We start from the raw sequence: 17,759 nt of genomic DNA, 5'->3' as shown, positions 1-17,759 counted from the left end.
TGAAATGTTCTGTAAATATCTGTTAGGTCCATTTAATTTATAACACCTGTTAGCTCCCACGCTTCCCTGTTTAGTTTTCGTCTGGATGGTCTGTCTATTCGTGAGAGTTGGATACTGAAGTCACCCACTACCAGTGTATGAGGGTCAATATGTGATTTCAGCTGGGTAGTGTGTCTTGTGTTTGGTGCATAGATGTTAAGACCTGCAGTGTGTTCCTGATGGATTTTTTTTTTTTAATGATTATGTAGTGTCCTTCCTTATCTCTTCTGATTAAAGTCTGTTTTGTCCAATATTAAAATTATACCAGCTTGCTTCTTAGGTCCATTCACTTGAAATATTTTTTCCATTCTTTTACCCAGAGGAGATACTATCCTTGATGTTAAGGTGTGTTTCATGGATGCAACAGAAAGATGGATTCTGTTTTCACATCTATTCTGTTATTCTGTAACTTTTTATTGGGGAATTGAAACCATTGATGTTAAGAGATATCAGTGAGCAGTGTTTGTTGATTATTTTGTTATTTTGTCGTTGTGGTGGTATGTGTACATTTGCGTGTGTGTGTGTGTGTGTGTGTGTGTGTGTGTGTGTGTCTGTGTGTGTCTGTGTGTGTCTGTGTGGTGTATGTTTCCTCTTCTTTGATTTACTGGTCTGGGATTATTTATTCCATGTGTTTTCTTGGGTGTGTTTAACCTCTTTAGGTTGGAATTTTCCTTCTAGCACCTTCTACAGGGTTGGATTTGTAGATAGGTATTACTTAAATTTGGTTTTATCATGGACTGTTTTATTTTATGTATCTATTGTGATTGAAAGTTTTGATGCATATGGTTATCTGGGCTAGCATCTCTGGTCTCTTAGAGTCTGTAGAACATCTGTCCAGGCCCTCTGTCTTTCAGAGTTCATCGAGAAGACAGGTGTTGCTCTAATAGGTCTGCCTTTATATATTACTTGGTTTTTTCCCTTTGAAATTTTCAATATTCTTTCTTTATTCTGTACATTTAGTTTTTTGATTCTTATGTAACAAGGGGAAATTTTTTCTGGTCCTGCCCATTTAATGTTCTGTAAGTTTCTTGTACATTGATAGGTATCTCTTTTTTAAGTTAGGAAAATTTTCCTCTTATGATTTTTGTTGAAAATAGTTTCTGTTCCTTTGACCTGGGTTTCTTCTCCTCCCTCTATTCCTGTTATTCTTAGATTTAGTCTTTTCATAGTGTCCCAAATTTCCTGGTGTTTTCTACCAAGAGTTTCTTAGAGTTAATATTTTCTTTGAAGGATACATTACTTTTATAGTATCTTCAATGTATTCTGTCTTCTATCTCTTGTATTCTGTTGGTAAGGCTTGCCTCTGAGGTTCCTGCTCGAGTTCCTGCATTTTGTAGTTCCAGATATCCGTCACTTTGGGTTTTCTTTATTGCTTCTATTTTCACTTTCATGTCTTGAACTGTTTTATTCATTTCCTTACACTATTTGTGTTTTCACAGATTTCTTTAAAGAATTTATTCATTTCCTCTTTAAGGACCCCTATCATATTCATACAGGCTGTTTCATGGTCTTTGCCATGTGCTCCAGCTACCTTGCAATTCTCTGGGCCTACTGTGGTAGGTTGCTGGGCTCTTGTGGAGACATACTGTCCTGGTTGTTATTGATTATGTTTTTGTGCTGGCATCTGGGTTTGGAAAGATTGTAATTCTTGGTGCTGATATCTGGTCTTGTCTTTGTTGGTGGGTGTTTTGCTCCTTGCTTTCTGTTGCCCTCTCTGGTTCTTAGGGGAGTGTGGTATCCATATGCCTGTTAGTAAATTCTCTTAGAATCCTGATAGGTGTGACCACTGGGGGTTCCTGTTGCTGGAGAATTTCTCTCCAGCTCCCACCACCAAGTCCCGCCAGTCTCAGAGCCCACTTATAAAATAAACACACAGACTCTTACATTATTTAAACTGCTTGGCCATTAGCTCAGGCCTGTTATTGTCTAGCTCTTACTCTTATATTTAGCCCATTTCTATTAATCTTTACTTTGCCACATGGCTCATGGCTTACTGGTACCTTACATCTTCCTTGTCCTGATGGCGGCTGGCAGTGTCCCCTCTCAGCCTTCCACTTCCCAGAATTCTTCTCCTTGTCCCGCCTATACTTTCTGCCTAGCCAATGGCCAATCAGTGATTTATTTACTGACCAATCAGCAACACACTTGACATACAGACCATCCCACAGCACTTCCCCTTTTTCTTTTCTTAAAAAGGAAGGTTTTAACTTTAACATAGTAAAATTACATATAACAAAACAATTATCAAGCAAGAATTACAGTTACAATATTAAAGAAGAGATCCTATCTATCTTATATTTGTAAGTTTAAGGTTTTATATCTAACTTATCTTTTATTATAACTAAGGAAAATTGTAAGTATCTAGTCTTTAACCACATCAAAGACCTCAGAAGGATATAACACTGCCTGAGAAATGGGAGAAGGATGCAAGCAACTTTTGGGAGTCTTGCAGGGTAGACAGAGACAGCTGAGCCTGGACAGTCATGCAAAGTTTTCTTGTAAAGTTGGGGCATCTGTCTTCAGCCCACAGGCCTAGAGTCTCTTATTCACTTTTTTCTGTGTCTTGTAGAATGTCTGGCAGTTTTCTTTGCAAAGCAGGAACCTGAAGGACCGTTTTGTCAAGCAAAGTTCAGTGGTCATCTTTCTATGGGTCCTGCATGTCCAGTTGATCAAGCAGTCCAGGCAAGAACAGTTTCTTGCCCAAATGGCTATTTTTGTCAAGGTGAAGATAAACTCCATATGGAGTGTCTTCGATGCCCATCCTCCTCTCTGAAGTAAATCGGTGCTGTCAGGAGCAGACATGTCTCACTGTCCAAAAAGTCTAAACTTTTAAAACATTTTAAATGCCATATTCTGTAGGTCTTTGAAGTGTTTGAAGACTACCTATCTATCTGAAATATATCTATGTATACCTAGAAGACTTAACTAACATGGCTACAAATATTATCATAGATGACTAACTATTAATCTATTTTTTAATTATCCATTACAATTTTAAATGAGTTACATAAACATAATATCTCAAACAAGAATAGAAATATATATACAGTATAACAAAATTAAGTTTAAATTTGTATCAATAAACTAAAATCTATAGCAATGTAAAACATTTTAAACAAGTTGTTACTCTTTAAAAGTAGGTTCATTAATCTACCCTTTTATCCTATCATATCTAAACTATCCCCCTTTTTGTTTTAGAAAGAGATTGTATTTATAATCAACCTGATTTAAATAAAAATATTGTTTTTTCTCTGTCCCACACCAGAGGGCTCTTCTGATTTGGGACACAAGAATCTCTTAACCATTTTTTTTTTTTGAGCAATATGTCTGGGTTTAGAGGGGGAGTGAGCCAATTCCATCTCTAAAGCCAGCTTGGTATATTTGGGAATTTGGGCGTAGCTTCTCTTACTACTTCCTGCTGGAGGGGGGCGCTGTATCTTCTGGAGACAGAAAGAAAATTTTAGGATCATGGAGTAGTCCGTGAGGCTGTATATCTGAGCCAGTTGACTTGAAACCATTCTGGATGTTGAATCATCTGGGCCATGATGTCATCGGAGACCTTTCAGGGGGTCTTGGCTGGTCAAACATGATGTATCTTAATCTGGAACAAATCCATGGTCTCTGGCTTTCTGTGGAAACAAGAGCAGAGACTCTTTTCCAAAGCAACATATCCTTATATCCAAATTTTGAAGTCAAGGTACCTTTAAAATATACATTTTGGCATAACTCAACAGCTTTTACAATCAAATGTTTTTCTGCAGTTACGAATATCAAAGAGAACATAATCCAGATTCTCTGTGTGGTAGTCATCTTTACGTGGCTTATTTTTTATACTTCCTTTACTGTCTCTTTAAAGACTTTATTTTTTAAAACTATGTATTTGTTTCTATAACTCTATATATCACTTTTTTTGTCTCTTTCAAGCCTACGTATCTTTTACATACATTGTAAACTATTACATCTGAATCTGTCTTATTGTGAATCTCTTGCCTTAAACTGCAGCAGCTGTGGCTGCTGGCTCCGCCCACCTCAGCTTCCCAACATGGCGGCGGTCCGCTTTCCGCCAGCTCTGGGAGCCGTAACTCTCAGAAATAGTGGGTCTACACTTTTACCAAAGTAGCATGTAGCCCAGAAACTTCTTTTTTTTGTTTTGTACTAGCAAAGGCTAAATCCACCACATAGCTTAATGTGTTATTTGCAGAGGCCTCATTCCCACCATACTGCAGGTCGAGAGCGCACGCTAGGAACCCGCCAGTAGCTCAAACCGGCAGCTGCCGCTTATTTGAGAGAGACAATTAGGAAGCTGTTTTTAGTTCCGTTTTAGAATCTTTTTTCTAAGTTTTTAGGTGGAAACTCTTGCCACCACGTTGGACGCCATTTGTTGCTGGAGAATTTCTCTCCAGCTCCCACCACCAAGTCCCGCCAGTCTCAGAGCCCACTTATAAAATAAACACACAGACTCTTACATTATTTAAACTGCTTGGCCATTAGCTCAGGCCTGTTATTGTCTAGCTCTTACTCTTATAGTTCCAGGTAAAATGTTTTCCTAGGTATTGGGAGCTGACAGTTAGGACTAGTGAGACGATAGGAAGGGGGCTGATGGAGTTCACAGGAGGGAGGAAAGCAGGTGTTCCACCAGGATCTGCTTAGTCCCCTGGGAATGGGGCCCAAGGGTGAGGAAAGACCATAACAGGTAGTCTGCTACAGAGCTGAGGATGAGACCAGGGATTTGGAGGAAAGAAGAGAGAGGTCAAGATCTGCAATTGGCCTCCCTGCTTCCCTGGCCTGAGTGGGTTTCCAGGGAGTGCCTGCTGGAGTTGGGGGCTGGAATAAAGGGAAAGATCTGTGTTTTACACTGGAGCTGGAGGTGTGCAGGGGGCTAAGGGCTGAAGCAGATGGTCAGCTGCAGAGCTGGAGATGAGAGTGGGGGACTGGATTTGGAGAAATGGGGGGGTGAGGTGAAGATCTGCTGTAGCCTACCTGCTTCCCTGGCCAAAGTGTGCATAATCTTAATTTAAATCTGATCCTTAAGATCAAAGGGTATTAAAATAGTTACTTATGAATATTCCATTGCCCAAAAAGTTACACCTTCAAACAAAATCTTTTAAATGGTACCTTCAAACTACTACATTTTCTATGATCTTTCTCCATATAACCTTTAGGAAAACACCTGATAAAGTTAAGAAGAACTGATTGCCCGTATCTACCATGCTCTGCAAGGCTGGCCTTTTCTTCCTGCTCTTTCTGACAAAGCCTGTTATACTACAAATGAAGAGCACTTTCTTTGTGCATCCAGCAATACACAATACAAAAAAAAAAATTTTTTAAGATGTTAGAGATGGCACTCTTACAACTTATTACATATTGTTTTACATCTAAGGTACCAAGTTGGCTTATTCATTTTCTCATCTTACAACTTGTATGCTGCTGGTGCTTCTGCATTTTGTGGAGGGTTTTTTTTTTTTTTTTTCAAATCCATTACCTATCTTAATGGAATTCTACTTTAAACTTTAAAATATCTGTCATCAGTTAGTGGTTTCTATCCCTCTTGCTATGTCAAATGTGTAGATAAGACTGAGACAGATGAGGCAAAGGCGTAAATAAGAGCCCTTGGCAACACATCAATTGACATGCATATAGGTTTGCCATGGTCCATCCATTCCCCCCCCAACACCTCTCCACCCCCCAGTCTAGTGTAGAGCCCTCTGGGTTTCTTAACTTCATTTCTCACAAGACTGCACAGGGAAGTGGGTGCTCTGGCTGACACCCATTCATTTCTTACTATTCAGAAAACAGAAAGACAAAACCAAAGAAAATACGTGAGTCTTATGTAGTAACTGGTCAGTGTTTTCTGAAATGATGGTGACTTATTGCTGGAGGTGTTGTTGAATAAAGGAAGGAGAATGACCAGGCATGCTTTCACTGTCTGCCTCCATGCCTGATCCTCTCCAGTAGAATATTAAGTATGAAAAGCGAAATTAGCTTCCTAAATTAACAATCGTCATCCTCCAGTGGCCTCAGGAAGGTAACCAAGGATTGAGCGAATTAGGAGGAGGGACAGAGTCTCAGAAACAGAACTGCAGACTTTCACATGTTAACATTTAAGCAAGCAATTCTCAAAGTGCTTCTCACTGCTCGGTTAAAAATAAACTGACAAAAGCAATATGGGGCTTTAAGTTGACTACAGAACTCAGCTAAAAAGGTAAAGTGACAGGAAAAGATGGTAGCTTCTCTTCATTCTTGACCCAGATCTAGCAGGTAAGCTCATGGTAATGGAGATGGCTAGCTTTCCTGTCTCACGCGCATCCTGAGCTTGGGGCCACAGAGAACAGCCTTTCATCGACAGCAAAGTAAAAACAAATAGTAGCAGACACAGTTCATGATCTCTTCCTTTGTGGCCCGAGGAGGTGGGCTTTTCACGGCTATGCATCACGTGATCCCAGGAGGAACGCAATGTTCATGCCCACTCCAAAGCCTCACTGGACAAAGACTCAAGTTTCTTTAGTTTCTCCAGGTTGTCCTCCACTGTCTGTTCTTACAAGACATGCTGTCCTTCCCTCACACTGCCTTCTTCACACATTCCCTTCCCCTCAATTCTGGTCTCCATTGGGTTCTTTTTCTGGGGAGATCCTGTTGGATACCTGTCTCTAACCTCAGGACTCCTCACCCAAGGATGGAGAGGATTTTCCAGGTCCCTGGAGTCAGTGTCATTTTCTTACAGCCTTCAAGCTTTGGGATTCCTTTGTGCTTCTGGAAAAAAAGAAAAGGAAAATGTTTTGCAGGTTTTAGGATTAATTTAGCAATTACTTAAGTCTTGATTGAGATTAATGTCAGTCAGGAATAGCCAAGTTTTCTTAACTCTAAGACAGAAAGTTCTGTTATCTGCCTAAATACTATCACTGCCTTCTTCATAAATGGCACCACCATCATTTACCAAGTGTTCATGCCAAAGCCATAGATGTGATCCCTGATTTCTTTCTTTGGATATTTCACATACAATCAGTAAGTCCGAATGGTTCTAAAACTTGTATGTTCTCTGCTACTAACCGTGGCTACCTTGTGGACAATTGCAGTGGTCCCCTAACGGATCTCTGTGCTTTCACAGCTTATTTTCCAACAGTGATGGTGGACGCAGGGCTAGGCCACTCACCTCTTAAAAGCCAGTTCTCAGGAGACGACAGCTCCGAGTTGCAGAGGGCTGGCTCTTTCTAAAGAAGAAAGGGAAGAAGAGGGGGACAGTGGGCAACAAGGCAACGTGTCGAGTGGGTCTTGATGATCCAGGGAGTGTGTCTTCTTTGGGTCTGGCTCTTTGGGTCCCCTCCCCCTGACAAGACATTTCAATCGGCATTACCTACCAGTGCATAGCCTGACTCACAAAGGCATGGCCATTGCTGTTCCAGCAGTCGACATGATGATCTGAAAACATGAATCTGATCACTTTTCCCCCTCAGTACTCATACTCAGTTCTCGATTAACCCCAGATGCCTCTCATGCTCTACCAGACTATATGGGATCTGATCCTTGATCAGATTTTTGTTTCAGCTCTATTACTTGATAATAGGCAGATGAAGAGGGAAGGGGGGGGGCATGTAAATCATTTAATATGCACAGGGGCCAAAATCTGAAACTCAAAGAGCCAGATCTGATATTTGAAATGTAAATGTCCTCTTCTTGGGAAAAGGGGCGGGGGTGGGGAGCATACTGTGAGTACCATTAAAGGGTGACAAATGATTCTCAGGAGAAACAGTCAAGTCCCCCAAAAAGAGACAATGGCCTAGCATAAAATCCTCTCAGCTCTGGGATAGTTGACAGCCTGGGGTTACTGGAGGCTCCGGGTGGGGGAGGGGCAGAACTTCACTGTCACCATGATTCCTACTAGGCAGATACAGTCTCCCAGGCAATCTCTGATAACTGCCCTCAGAAGACCAGGTGAAAGTCTGCCTAGACGTGGAGGCAAACCTTGGTCTCTTCTCTGGTGGTTAATCTTTCCTATTTGGTGACAAAGTTCCCAGGGAGGGAGTTGAAGATAAATTTTTCATCTTTTGGAAGAAATCTCAGCTGGATCTTAAAAGTAAAATCCTTTGAAGAGAGCCCTCTTCTGTGTTTGTGGGGGAAGAAGGTTAAGAAGGTCTGATTTTCATGCAGCCTCTAAGATCTTCCAGTTTCCTTTAATCTTTAGTTCCAAAATGCTGAGCATGCCAAGCACCATGGAGCATTGTTTCCTGAGCCCCAACATCACACACACACATACACACACACACACACACACACACACCTTAGTTTCTGTCTCCACAGCTACATACTTACCTTTCATTGAGTTCAAAGTCTTGGTCCTTTTTCTTCTAACTTTGCTGTTTATATATTGTAGAATATATGTAGGTGTTCATTAAATGGTTCTTACATAGGTAGATGGTTATTTCTTTATGCTAATTTACAGGCCCACCAACTGGTATACATAATTAGTTTATTGTAAATATTTATGTATCTATATATCTCTTGTAAGATGTAGATATATATCTGATGTATCTTCTCACCTCCTCCTATTGTGATTTTTTTTTTTTTTAAATCTTTACCATTTCTCAGAGGTGGAGCATTCTTAATGGCTTTTAATTCAAACAGACTTGGCAAATCAAGACATTAAAAACAACAATGCAAGAAAATTTTTCACTTTTGAAATCTGAGAATTTCATTGGCATGTCCATTAAGTTTGGGAAAATAATCAGGAAGTAGTAAAGCACAGAAAAATAATCTATGTAGATTTTTGCATGAAATAAAGATTTTGGGGGCTGTTAACATTTGTTTCTGTAGCCCACATGCTAAGTCACTACTACAGTACAGAGAAATAATTTTCCCCTCTTTCTGAGTTCGTTTTTGGAACTGATCCCTATAATAAAACACAGATTGAAGAGGGAAAAACATAGCATGTATATCTTGTGTGTATCCATGCAATACCTAGAGAAATGAGAGAGCCTACAAGAAATGGCTTTGAATTCAGACGTAAGTACCATCTTCAAATAAGCAAAGAAAGGCTTGGAGAGGCCAGTTATAGGAAGTGACCAAGAAAAACAGAGTAAATAAGGGTAATGTTGAAACTGGCTTTCCCATTAAGAGCCTCTAGAGATTTAGAGTCCTTCTCTTCCTGGCACAGAGAAAGAGACACCCTTATAAGCAGACTTTCCTTTATAGGTGTACACTGCCCTTAAAATACAGCAATTTCTAATTCTCTGAGCCTCTCCTCTGGCTGCTTCTCAAAATAATCCTTATGCCAAAGAGACATCTAAGAGGAGGCATCCCTGATCCCCCCAATGCATTTAAAGAAACAGTACTAATGCGATTTATTTACCCGTTTCTTGACAGTTTTGAGCATAACATGTGATGCTTTTGATGGCATCTTATAACTTACATATACAGAATGATGCCATCCTCTTACAGTATCAGACTTTAAAGAAGATAATCCTAACGGTGAGCATGCTCAGTTTAAGGTCCTGCAAAATGGTAGAGCAGTAACAACAGCAGCTCCATGTCCAGGCAGCCCTTGTGTGAATCGGTGTTCTCTGCTTTATTAATTGAACAGCCAGAGGCACCTTGTTTACCTAAGCCCTAGCTTTGTTTTTACATAATTGAGATTATCATAAGACTGCATTTAGAGGACGGGAAGCATGTCTCGGGAAAGGAGTGGTGATTAAGTGTTTAACAAAGGATGTCAGTTCAGATTCGTGTGTGTGTGTGTGTGTGTGTGTGTGTGTGTGTGTGTGTGTGTTCCGATAAAGTCGAAATATTTTTAAATGTAACAGTCCGATAAGTCAAAATATTTTTAAATGTAACAGTCTAGTTTAAACATTGTTTAAACAAACACTTCCCAAAGCCAAGTGTGGTGGTGCATGTCCTTATCCCAGCACTCAGGAGGCAGAGGCAGGTAGATCTCTGTAAATTCAAAGCCTGCCTGGTCTACAGAGTAACTTTCAGGAGAGCCAGAGCTACACTGAGAAGCCCTGTCTCAAAAATAAACAGCAACAAACACTTCACAAAGAAAACATATAATTAGTTAATAAAATATGTAAATGTGCTCAATATTACTAGTCAGTGGGGAAATAAATACAAATCAGTACTACAGTAAAAATTCTAACTCACCTCTGCCAAATTGCTAAAATCAGATATGATGATGATCTGATATCACTGGGACAGTGAGGCCTGGAAAGATCTCAGGACAGGAAACTGAGAGCTCTACCCAGAGTTCTTGTCATTGTGGGAGAAAAAAATCCCGAGAGACAACAAAGTAAGGACCGGGAGAGATGTACTATACAGTGGAAGGACACACTCAAGGAGTTAAAATGACAAATTCCCAGATTGTGTCATCTGTCAGCACATCCCCGCCCTTGCTTAATGGAGGAAAGGCAGGGAACTCCCAGGTGAGTTGGAGACTCCCTGAAATAAGGGCTCTTCCCCTTTCTGTCCTTTATGTGAGTTCTTCCTAAGTGGCATGAGTACAACCAATCCGTAATGCTAATGTAGGGACAGAGTTTATTAAAGAAGACAAGGAAGAGTTGGCAGCTGTCTTGGCAGCCATGGTGGTCCTAGCCAGTTCTAGCAAGGTCTCATTTTTTCAGCGTTGTTTCAGCTCCCCCCCCCCAGCACCCTGCTGCCCTACAGCTCTACTGTGCCATTAGCCTTTTGCAACATGCACTGTCCTCTTCCTAGCCTACCTTAGCACCTGGTTCTAGAGAGAATGCAGGAAGACTAGGGTTCTCCTGTGTTCTTGATAAGAAGGTAAACTGGTACAATTATTTTTGGAAAACTGTTTTCAGAACCTACTAAAGGTAGAGAGATGAGTATCTTATGGCCCAGAGATTCTACTATTTTTCCTACTGGCTACACATTAGTATTATGTTTATAAGAGAACATAATGCTCATAGTGGCATTATTCAAAATAGGCAAAACTGAAAACATTCCAAATGTTCATCAGTCTCCAAAAGATAAACTATAGTGTGGTCACATGTTGTGGGACATTACTTGCCAGTGAGGAAAAAAACCTTCTCTATATAATAGCACAGAAATGCACATTGTATGTATGATTCCATGCATATGAAGTTTTTAAATAGTTACTTATATAATTTGATAGAGGCAAGAATAGTGGTTACCTTTGGGAGTTCTTAATTGATTAGGAGTTCAAACAAACCTTCTGGCATGGTGGGAACATTCTGTATCTGCCTACATAAATGTACAGATGTATTAAAATACATGTACTTTATGCTCTATAGAGATTTTGCAAAAGAAACTCAGACTAAACATAAAAGTAGAGTTAGAAATGGTTTCTCCTTCATTAGAATTTGTGTAAAATAAGTGATATACAACTTTTGGTGAACTCATGGGTGGTTTTAACTCTTTAAATGTCATCTGACCTGATTTTCGAAATTTTAATAGTATACTGAAAACAATAGAGGTCCAGTCCCTATTTGTTTTCTCCAGGGTCCATGGAAGAATCTAACAACCAGCTGAGGATCTAAACTTGGGGCTGTTGAAAAGAATCTAAGCACACTGAGTTCTTTAGTCTATTCGCTTTATTCTTCTAAGTCAATTCTGTCTACACAGCTTCTTTTCTGTTCTCATATTCAGCTCCTCTCTGTCCCTTCATCTGCTGTTCTCTCATTGTTTTTTTTTTCTCTTAGTTCTTCTCTTAGTCCTTCCTCTTCGTTCTCTCCCCCCCAAGCATCTCTATACATCCATTCATTAACAACTCATTAGTAAAAACTACAAAGTAAACTCTCAGGGACAACTATTCTGACAAGAGTCACACTTGGCAAGACTTGGTCAGCTTAATTGGTGACTGACAACAGCTGTAGATTGTAAAAAGTTCTGGCTATCTCTTAAAGGGATAGCTACAAGGGTTACAAGGGAAGAAATTTACCAATGAGAGATTTAAGGAAAAGGCAAGGAATATGTGTACTATTTTATGTGATTAATAATATCCAGACATGGTTAATCAGTTAACAGCCTTTCTCTGTTAATCACCTGAATCTCAGGACCTACACATAATTAGTCTACTGAGCCTAAAATCTTGCATTAAAAACTGGTGTAGAAATAAATACAAAGTGTTAATTGTTTTTTGAATCCAAGTGGGCAGGTGCTGGTGGAGGAAGCTTAGGGCAACATAGGTGCTATTGATCTCTTGAAGGACTGAGATATACCAAGGCCAAACACCTGCACTATCACTTCTGGTTTGCTATAATTCTTCTGAAGAGTTTTGATCCAACAAGGCCAGGCACCTGCAATTCTGCTCTGTGAAAGTTCTACGAGGACACTTTGTCTGGCCAATTTTGTCTTGTCAGTGGCTAAGGTTGGAGAATAAGACCTCTAAGTGTCTACAGTCACAGGGAACAATAGACCTAGTTATGAAGCATATTTTAGTACGTTTCTGTTCATAAAAATTGTACAGTTAAATAAGAAACCATCTTCTAGACTATCCATAATTTATGTGTGCCCATAAGATTGAGATGTAATCATGAGATTAGTTGTACACATTACATGGAAATGCATGGTAAATGGGGAGAATCATAGCTGTTATTGCACAAGAAGTTTACAGCAAGAAATAGCCAGTTCATTCAAAAGGCAGTAATTCCATAACACCTTGTATGATGGTTTCCTCCAACAGAACCCTTGGTTCTGATAGGTTGACCTTCTGAATACTAGTTGTCACCTACTGTATACTCCCATGGTCTTTTGCTACTGAAAGGGAAAAATCAGTAGCCATCTTGAGAGACACTTCCCCCTCTCCCCTCCAAAGGTATTTGCTGACTAGCAGTTTTAGAAGTGAGCAGAAGTTGAACTTAAGGCTGGGACAATCAATCTATGTATCCTGGACTTGGCAAAACAAGATATGGGGAGTAATGGGCTCAACTGACCAGAAATTGAACTTATAAGAGAGTAGGACTGGAACAATAAATCTGAATGTATATATCCTGGGTTCAACAAAAGCAGGACATAGGGAGTAAAAAATTTATGTCTCTGTAGATACCCTGAATCCTGTTAGCCATCAGTAACCCCATTCTTATAGTTCAGCCAGTAACTTCAAAGAACTACCTCACCCCTAGCCCCCTCATCCAATCCCAAGCTGCATGTAGACCTTTCCTATATAAACCCCTTAAAGTGAGTACTCAGGGCCTTCCTCCTCCACCTGCTGTGTCGGATGTTGGACAAAGCTTGCTTGTTTTGACATTAAAAATCTCTGTGTGCTTGCATCGGATATTGGCTCTGTGGTGGTCTTGCTTGGGGGTCTTGCGACCTGGGCACACTACCAGTAGCTCTCAATAATAGTAAACATAGATTTGTTAATATAAAGATACATATGTTATTCAACCATTGAAACCTAGTTAGAAAAAATTTTTATGACATTAATAAAATCAAATTCAAGAATAATCCTTCAAATAGAATAATAAAAATTTGGTGGGGCTTTCAAATTTCTAAGTCAAAATTTAAGACAAACATTGTAAGTAAAGTTTTTTTTTTAATTAAGAAACATATATGAATGGGTTTTCCATCTACCCAGATCCATTTCTTAGGACTATATCCAGAAACTTCTGTCTTCTGTGTTAGTACATTAGCCCTCCAAGGTACCATTTATGAAATACAGTATTAACTTTGAACAAGGTGAACTTATTTGTGTGAAGTTTCTGGAGTGGAAAATAAGGATGACAAGTATTGATGGCTGACTTTATGTGGTTCATCAACTGGATATAAACGAAGTCCCCCAGCGAAGAGTCCTTAAGTGTTTGGAGCTTTGGGAAGTGGGTGAGAGGTCCAGTAGCTTCCAAGTCCTGCAGCATAAAACCTTACAAGGAGGGTGTGAGTAGACAGGAAATGATTATGACAGTCAGAATGCCTGCTAATTAACATTAGGCAAGGGAATACTTGAAAATGGAATTTACATTAACTCCAAGTTCCAGATGACACGCATCTTTATTAAAGGAAACAGAAGTAAACAGAACATTAATTAAACCTTCAAATCCATTTTAAAACTCAGGTTTTAAAAATGTCACTTAACCAAGAGAAATAACATAGTAGATTGGGATATCAAGCCACTGAGAGGGGAAACAATAAAATTAGTCCCTGCTGTTCTTAAGTTCACACATCCTGGGAGAATGCCATAATTTAAATATGTAAATGCAGCAGTGATTTTCTTGATTTTAGAGTTTGTTTTACTGACTATCAGGTATCAATCTCACAGAATCCTCTGACTATATTGAATTCATTTATGTATTTCCAAAGTCAAAATTCTTCCTCATGTTCTAAAATATTGATTCTAGCCTATCCCATGGAAAACAATAGTTTATCTAAATCTTAAATCACACTGAAGTTGAATATACTATGCATCTCAGTCTGCTGTTAAAAGGGAGGTTTCTGTCCTGGTATACATTTCAGTGGAGTTGAGAGTCTCTGCCGCAAGGCTCAATTGACCTTCACGGTAATATTTCCCATAACATCTGACTGTCAGTCTTGGACTCAGCAACCAGGTTGAGACCCTAAGATGTTTTAACCCCCTACCTATGCCCTTGCGTGTTGGTTGATAGCCATCCATTTTCTACTCCATTTCACCTTCATTCTATGCTTATCTAAATCTGACCTTCAAAATTCCAAAATGCCACTTCCTTAATGAAAACATGTTCCTTTCTTCCCAAGCAGAAGTAACCATGTCGGCTCCATGCTCCTATGCCTCTCGCTAGGTTCCACCATAAGATAGGACCTCTGAGTGGCTATCTCGTTCCCTCTAACTTTATCTCTATCCCTCCTCCTCTAACTTTCTTCACGTCTGTACCTGGTTTGCTTACTGTTCTCTTCAGTGTCTAGCACCTTGTCAGCCATTAACACGATGTCAACATGCATTTGTTAGTGAATGAATTAACAATTGAAAAAGGAAATTGCTTAGTTTTTTCTTAAAGAAAAAAGCATAGAAAGATATAGATATATATATATATGTATATATTATACACCTCATTGTAACCTAAAGCAGTGATTATTGAGCATAATGTACAGTACCTTCGCTTAAGAAAAATAAATGGCAGGCGCTCTCTCTCTCTCTCTCTCTCTCTCTCTCTCTCTCTCTCTCTCTCTCTCTCTCTCTGAGTGTGTGTGTGTGTGTGTGTGTGTGTGTGTGTGTGTGTGTGTGTGAAAATAAAACAAAAAAGGGAGGGTAAAAATGATCTAAATACTACACTTGTGTATGAAATTCTCAAAAAAACTTAAATTCAAAAAAAGAAAAAAAAGTCTTAAAACTAAACTGTTGTAAAAAGACAGCAGCTAGTTCATATGTGTGCATCTGTAATATTAATGATGATATATTAAGTCGCTTCTCCTTTTTGAAAAAAGATTAGTATACCACATGAAGACCAGGTATGGGAAACATGACACTCATTTATGAAGTTCAGTTTCCTTACCTTTTAAATAAGAAAAAAATATATTTTCAGCTTTACCTATCCTACAAATTTGTTATAAGAGAATAATGTTAGTAGTACTTCTCAGCTACAAAGTTTGACATAAACATACAGGTGCATGGGGAAGATTAATATCAGGAACCTAACATGGTAACATCAGGAAGAGTGAGTGAGTAGACCACTGGCTCGTGGGTCAAATTTGTACGAAATAACAATGATTGGAGCAAGAGGTAACCTGTGTGCAGTAACGTGTCTCCATCACAAGAGCTGGGCAGCTCCCGCAGCACCCTGGGAAGACTGCCACATTCCTTTGCTGCTCATGAGTTCTCTTAGGCTCCCTCCAAGAGATGCTTGCAGATGAAGGAGTTCAAATCTCAACAATGAGTCTCCACCTTGATTTACTCTTACCAATTAGGAGTAATAATAATCTTCCTCTCACTTTTACAAAAGTCGCAGACTTTTCGCATCAAACTTTATCTCATCCTCAAGTCTGAATATATTTTCTGAAAGGGCATACAAAATGTAGAACCAGAAGATACAGATCTTGGCTCCTCAGATCGGGGCCCTCTCAAGGGCACTCTTACTTGTCCAGTCTTTCCATGTTAATCTTGACATGCACCCAACATGGAGGAAAGATGCAAAGTGGTGAATGCCCAGGTTAAGGAAGCTTTTAAAATCATTATAGTGAACACTGAAAGCTTTGGTTTGCCATGTGCAGAATTTTGTGAATAAACATAGAAACAGACAAATCAATTGGTGGTCATCTAAGCCAATTGTATGCAGTCTTGAACTGCCTAGGACAATTAACAAATATGTTTTCACGTAGTCTCCCTTTCTTAATGCAAGTTAGTTAGCCTTCTCTAGACATTTTCTAAGAGTGCCAACTCTGCTAGAATTAAACATGAGATGGGTATGCTGTTGCCCACTAGACTCCAGTTTTTCTTCACAGGGGAGTCACTGAACAATGCCTTAGATTCTATCAGTGTCATTATGACCCCTCACAGCCTGCTTAGGGCCCTTCAGGATAATAAGCCTTCAGAAATTGTGTGATGAAAAATGTCAAGATGTCTTTAAATTATTTGAATAATACTCATGTTGTGAGTGTGGTTGATGTGAATATTGAAAACTTTTTATTCAGATGGGCAATAATTCATGAGCCTAAAGAATGGAACCTCCATGTTTTGGATAGAGTACATTGCCATTCAGAAAGCAGGGAAAACTTAACTAATCATAACCACAATTAACCATGTTTCTTCCCTTCCCTCTATCCAAGCACACAAAGGTAAAGTTTTGACTTGGTGTCAAAGTTAAATTTTAACTTCATACCTATGCCGTAACTAAGTCACAAGTAGTCAGCTGAAACCAGCATGGGCTAATGACATATCTCATGTTGCCATCTTGCCTTGCCATCATACTGAAGAGTAGCTGACTTTGTTATAGTAAAGCTTTTTATAGAGCATGATTTATGACTCAGGGATTTCAGAAGAATCACCTATTTTAAGTGGGAGACCAAAGTCATGCTTCATAGATCATCATGATTTGGGGGTAATCTGATATGGAAGCTTATGGGGTGGGGTTTTATTTAAATCAAGCTCTACAAGCTAAAATCTGTGCTAAACTTAAAAAGAACCTATGGTGGTTTTCTTATTTGATATGGAAAACCAAATCCTGTTTCTAATTCTGGCCTGTATGAGATGGGAGACTTTAATAACACCGCTGTGTCTTTCTTAGAAGACAAAGTGAAGTTGAAAGCCACCAGTTCCAGTCAGCCCTCAGGCTCTGAAGGAGGCTCCTTTCTCCTCAAATCTGGAGCCACGCCCCTGCCACCGGCGGCCATCACTTCTCCCTCCAAGAGCACAAACGGCGCTCCGGGGTCTGTTGCTGAATCAGAAGAAGAAAAAGCCAAAAAATTACTCTATTGTTCACTATGCAAGGTGGCTGTGAACTCCCTGTCACAGCTGGAGGCACACAATACAGGTTAGCAGATGCCTTTGGGGTCTAAATCGTGTTGAGAACCAAATCCAGTTCTTCTCACCAGGATATCGCATCTGGTGCTTACACACCACATTTGTTCACTGTTCCCCGGCCCTGTCTCAGTCTCTCTCTCTCTCTCTCTCTCTCTCTCTCTCTCTCTCTCTCTCTCTCTCTCTCTCTCTTTAATTTAAAGGAGCAGTTTTAGGAAAGTGTGGTCATGATGACTGAAGAATGCCAAGCAAAAGTAGTGTGGAGACAAAACATGTTCTTAATTTCATCAGAAAGCATCGAATACTTACCAAAAATCATTTTGATGAAATG

At 39.6% G+C, this 17,759-nt stretch overlaps 1 protein-coding gene across 4 annotated transcripts in view; it reads left to right on the top strand.

The window, feature by feature from the left end:
• The window catches only part of Znf385b (zinc finger protein 385B), a 401,032-nt gene that overhangs the window by 378,024 nt on the left and 5,249 nt on the right, over nucleotides 1-17,759 (top strand). For all 4 annotated transcript variants that reach the window (XM_059260779.1, XM_059260776.1, XM_059260777.1 and 1 more), the window contains one exon: nucleotides 17,196-17,441. In XM_059260779.1, coding sequence (XP_059116762.1) covers nucleotides 17,196-17,441 — 246 coding nt within the window. The remainder of the gene's footprint in view (nucleotides 1-17,195; nucleotides 17,442-17,759) is intronic.

This window comes from Peromyscus eremicus, chromosome 4 (genome assembly GCF_949786415.1).
Source record: "Peromyscus eremicus chromosome 4, PerEre_H2_v1, whole genome shotgun sequence".
NCBI lineage: Eukaryota > Metazoa > Chordata > Mammalia > Rodentia > Cricetidae > Peromyscus > Peromyscus eremicus.
This window is presented reverse-complemented; position numbering and strand designations above follow the sequence as displayed.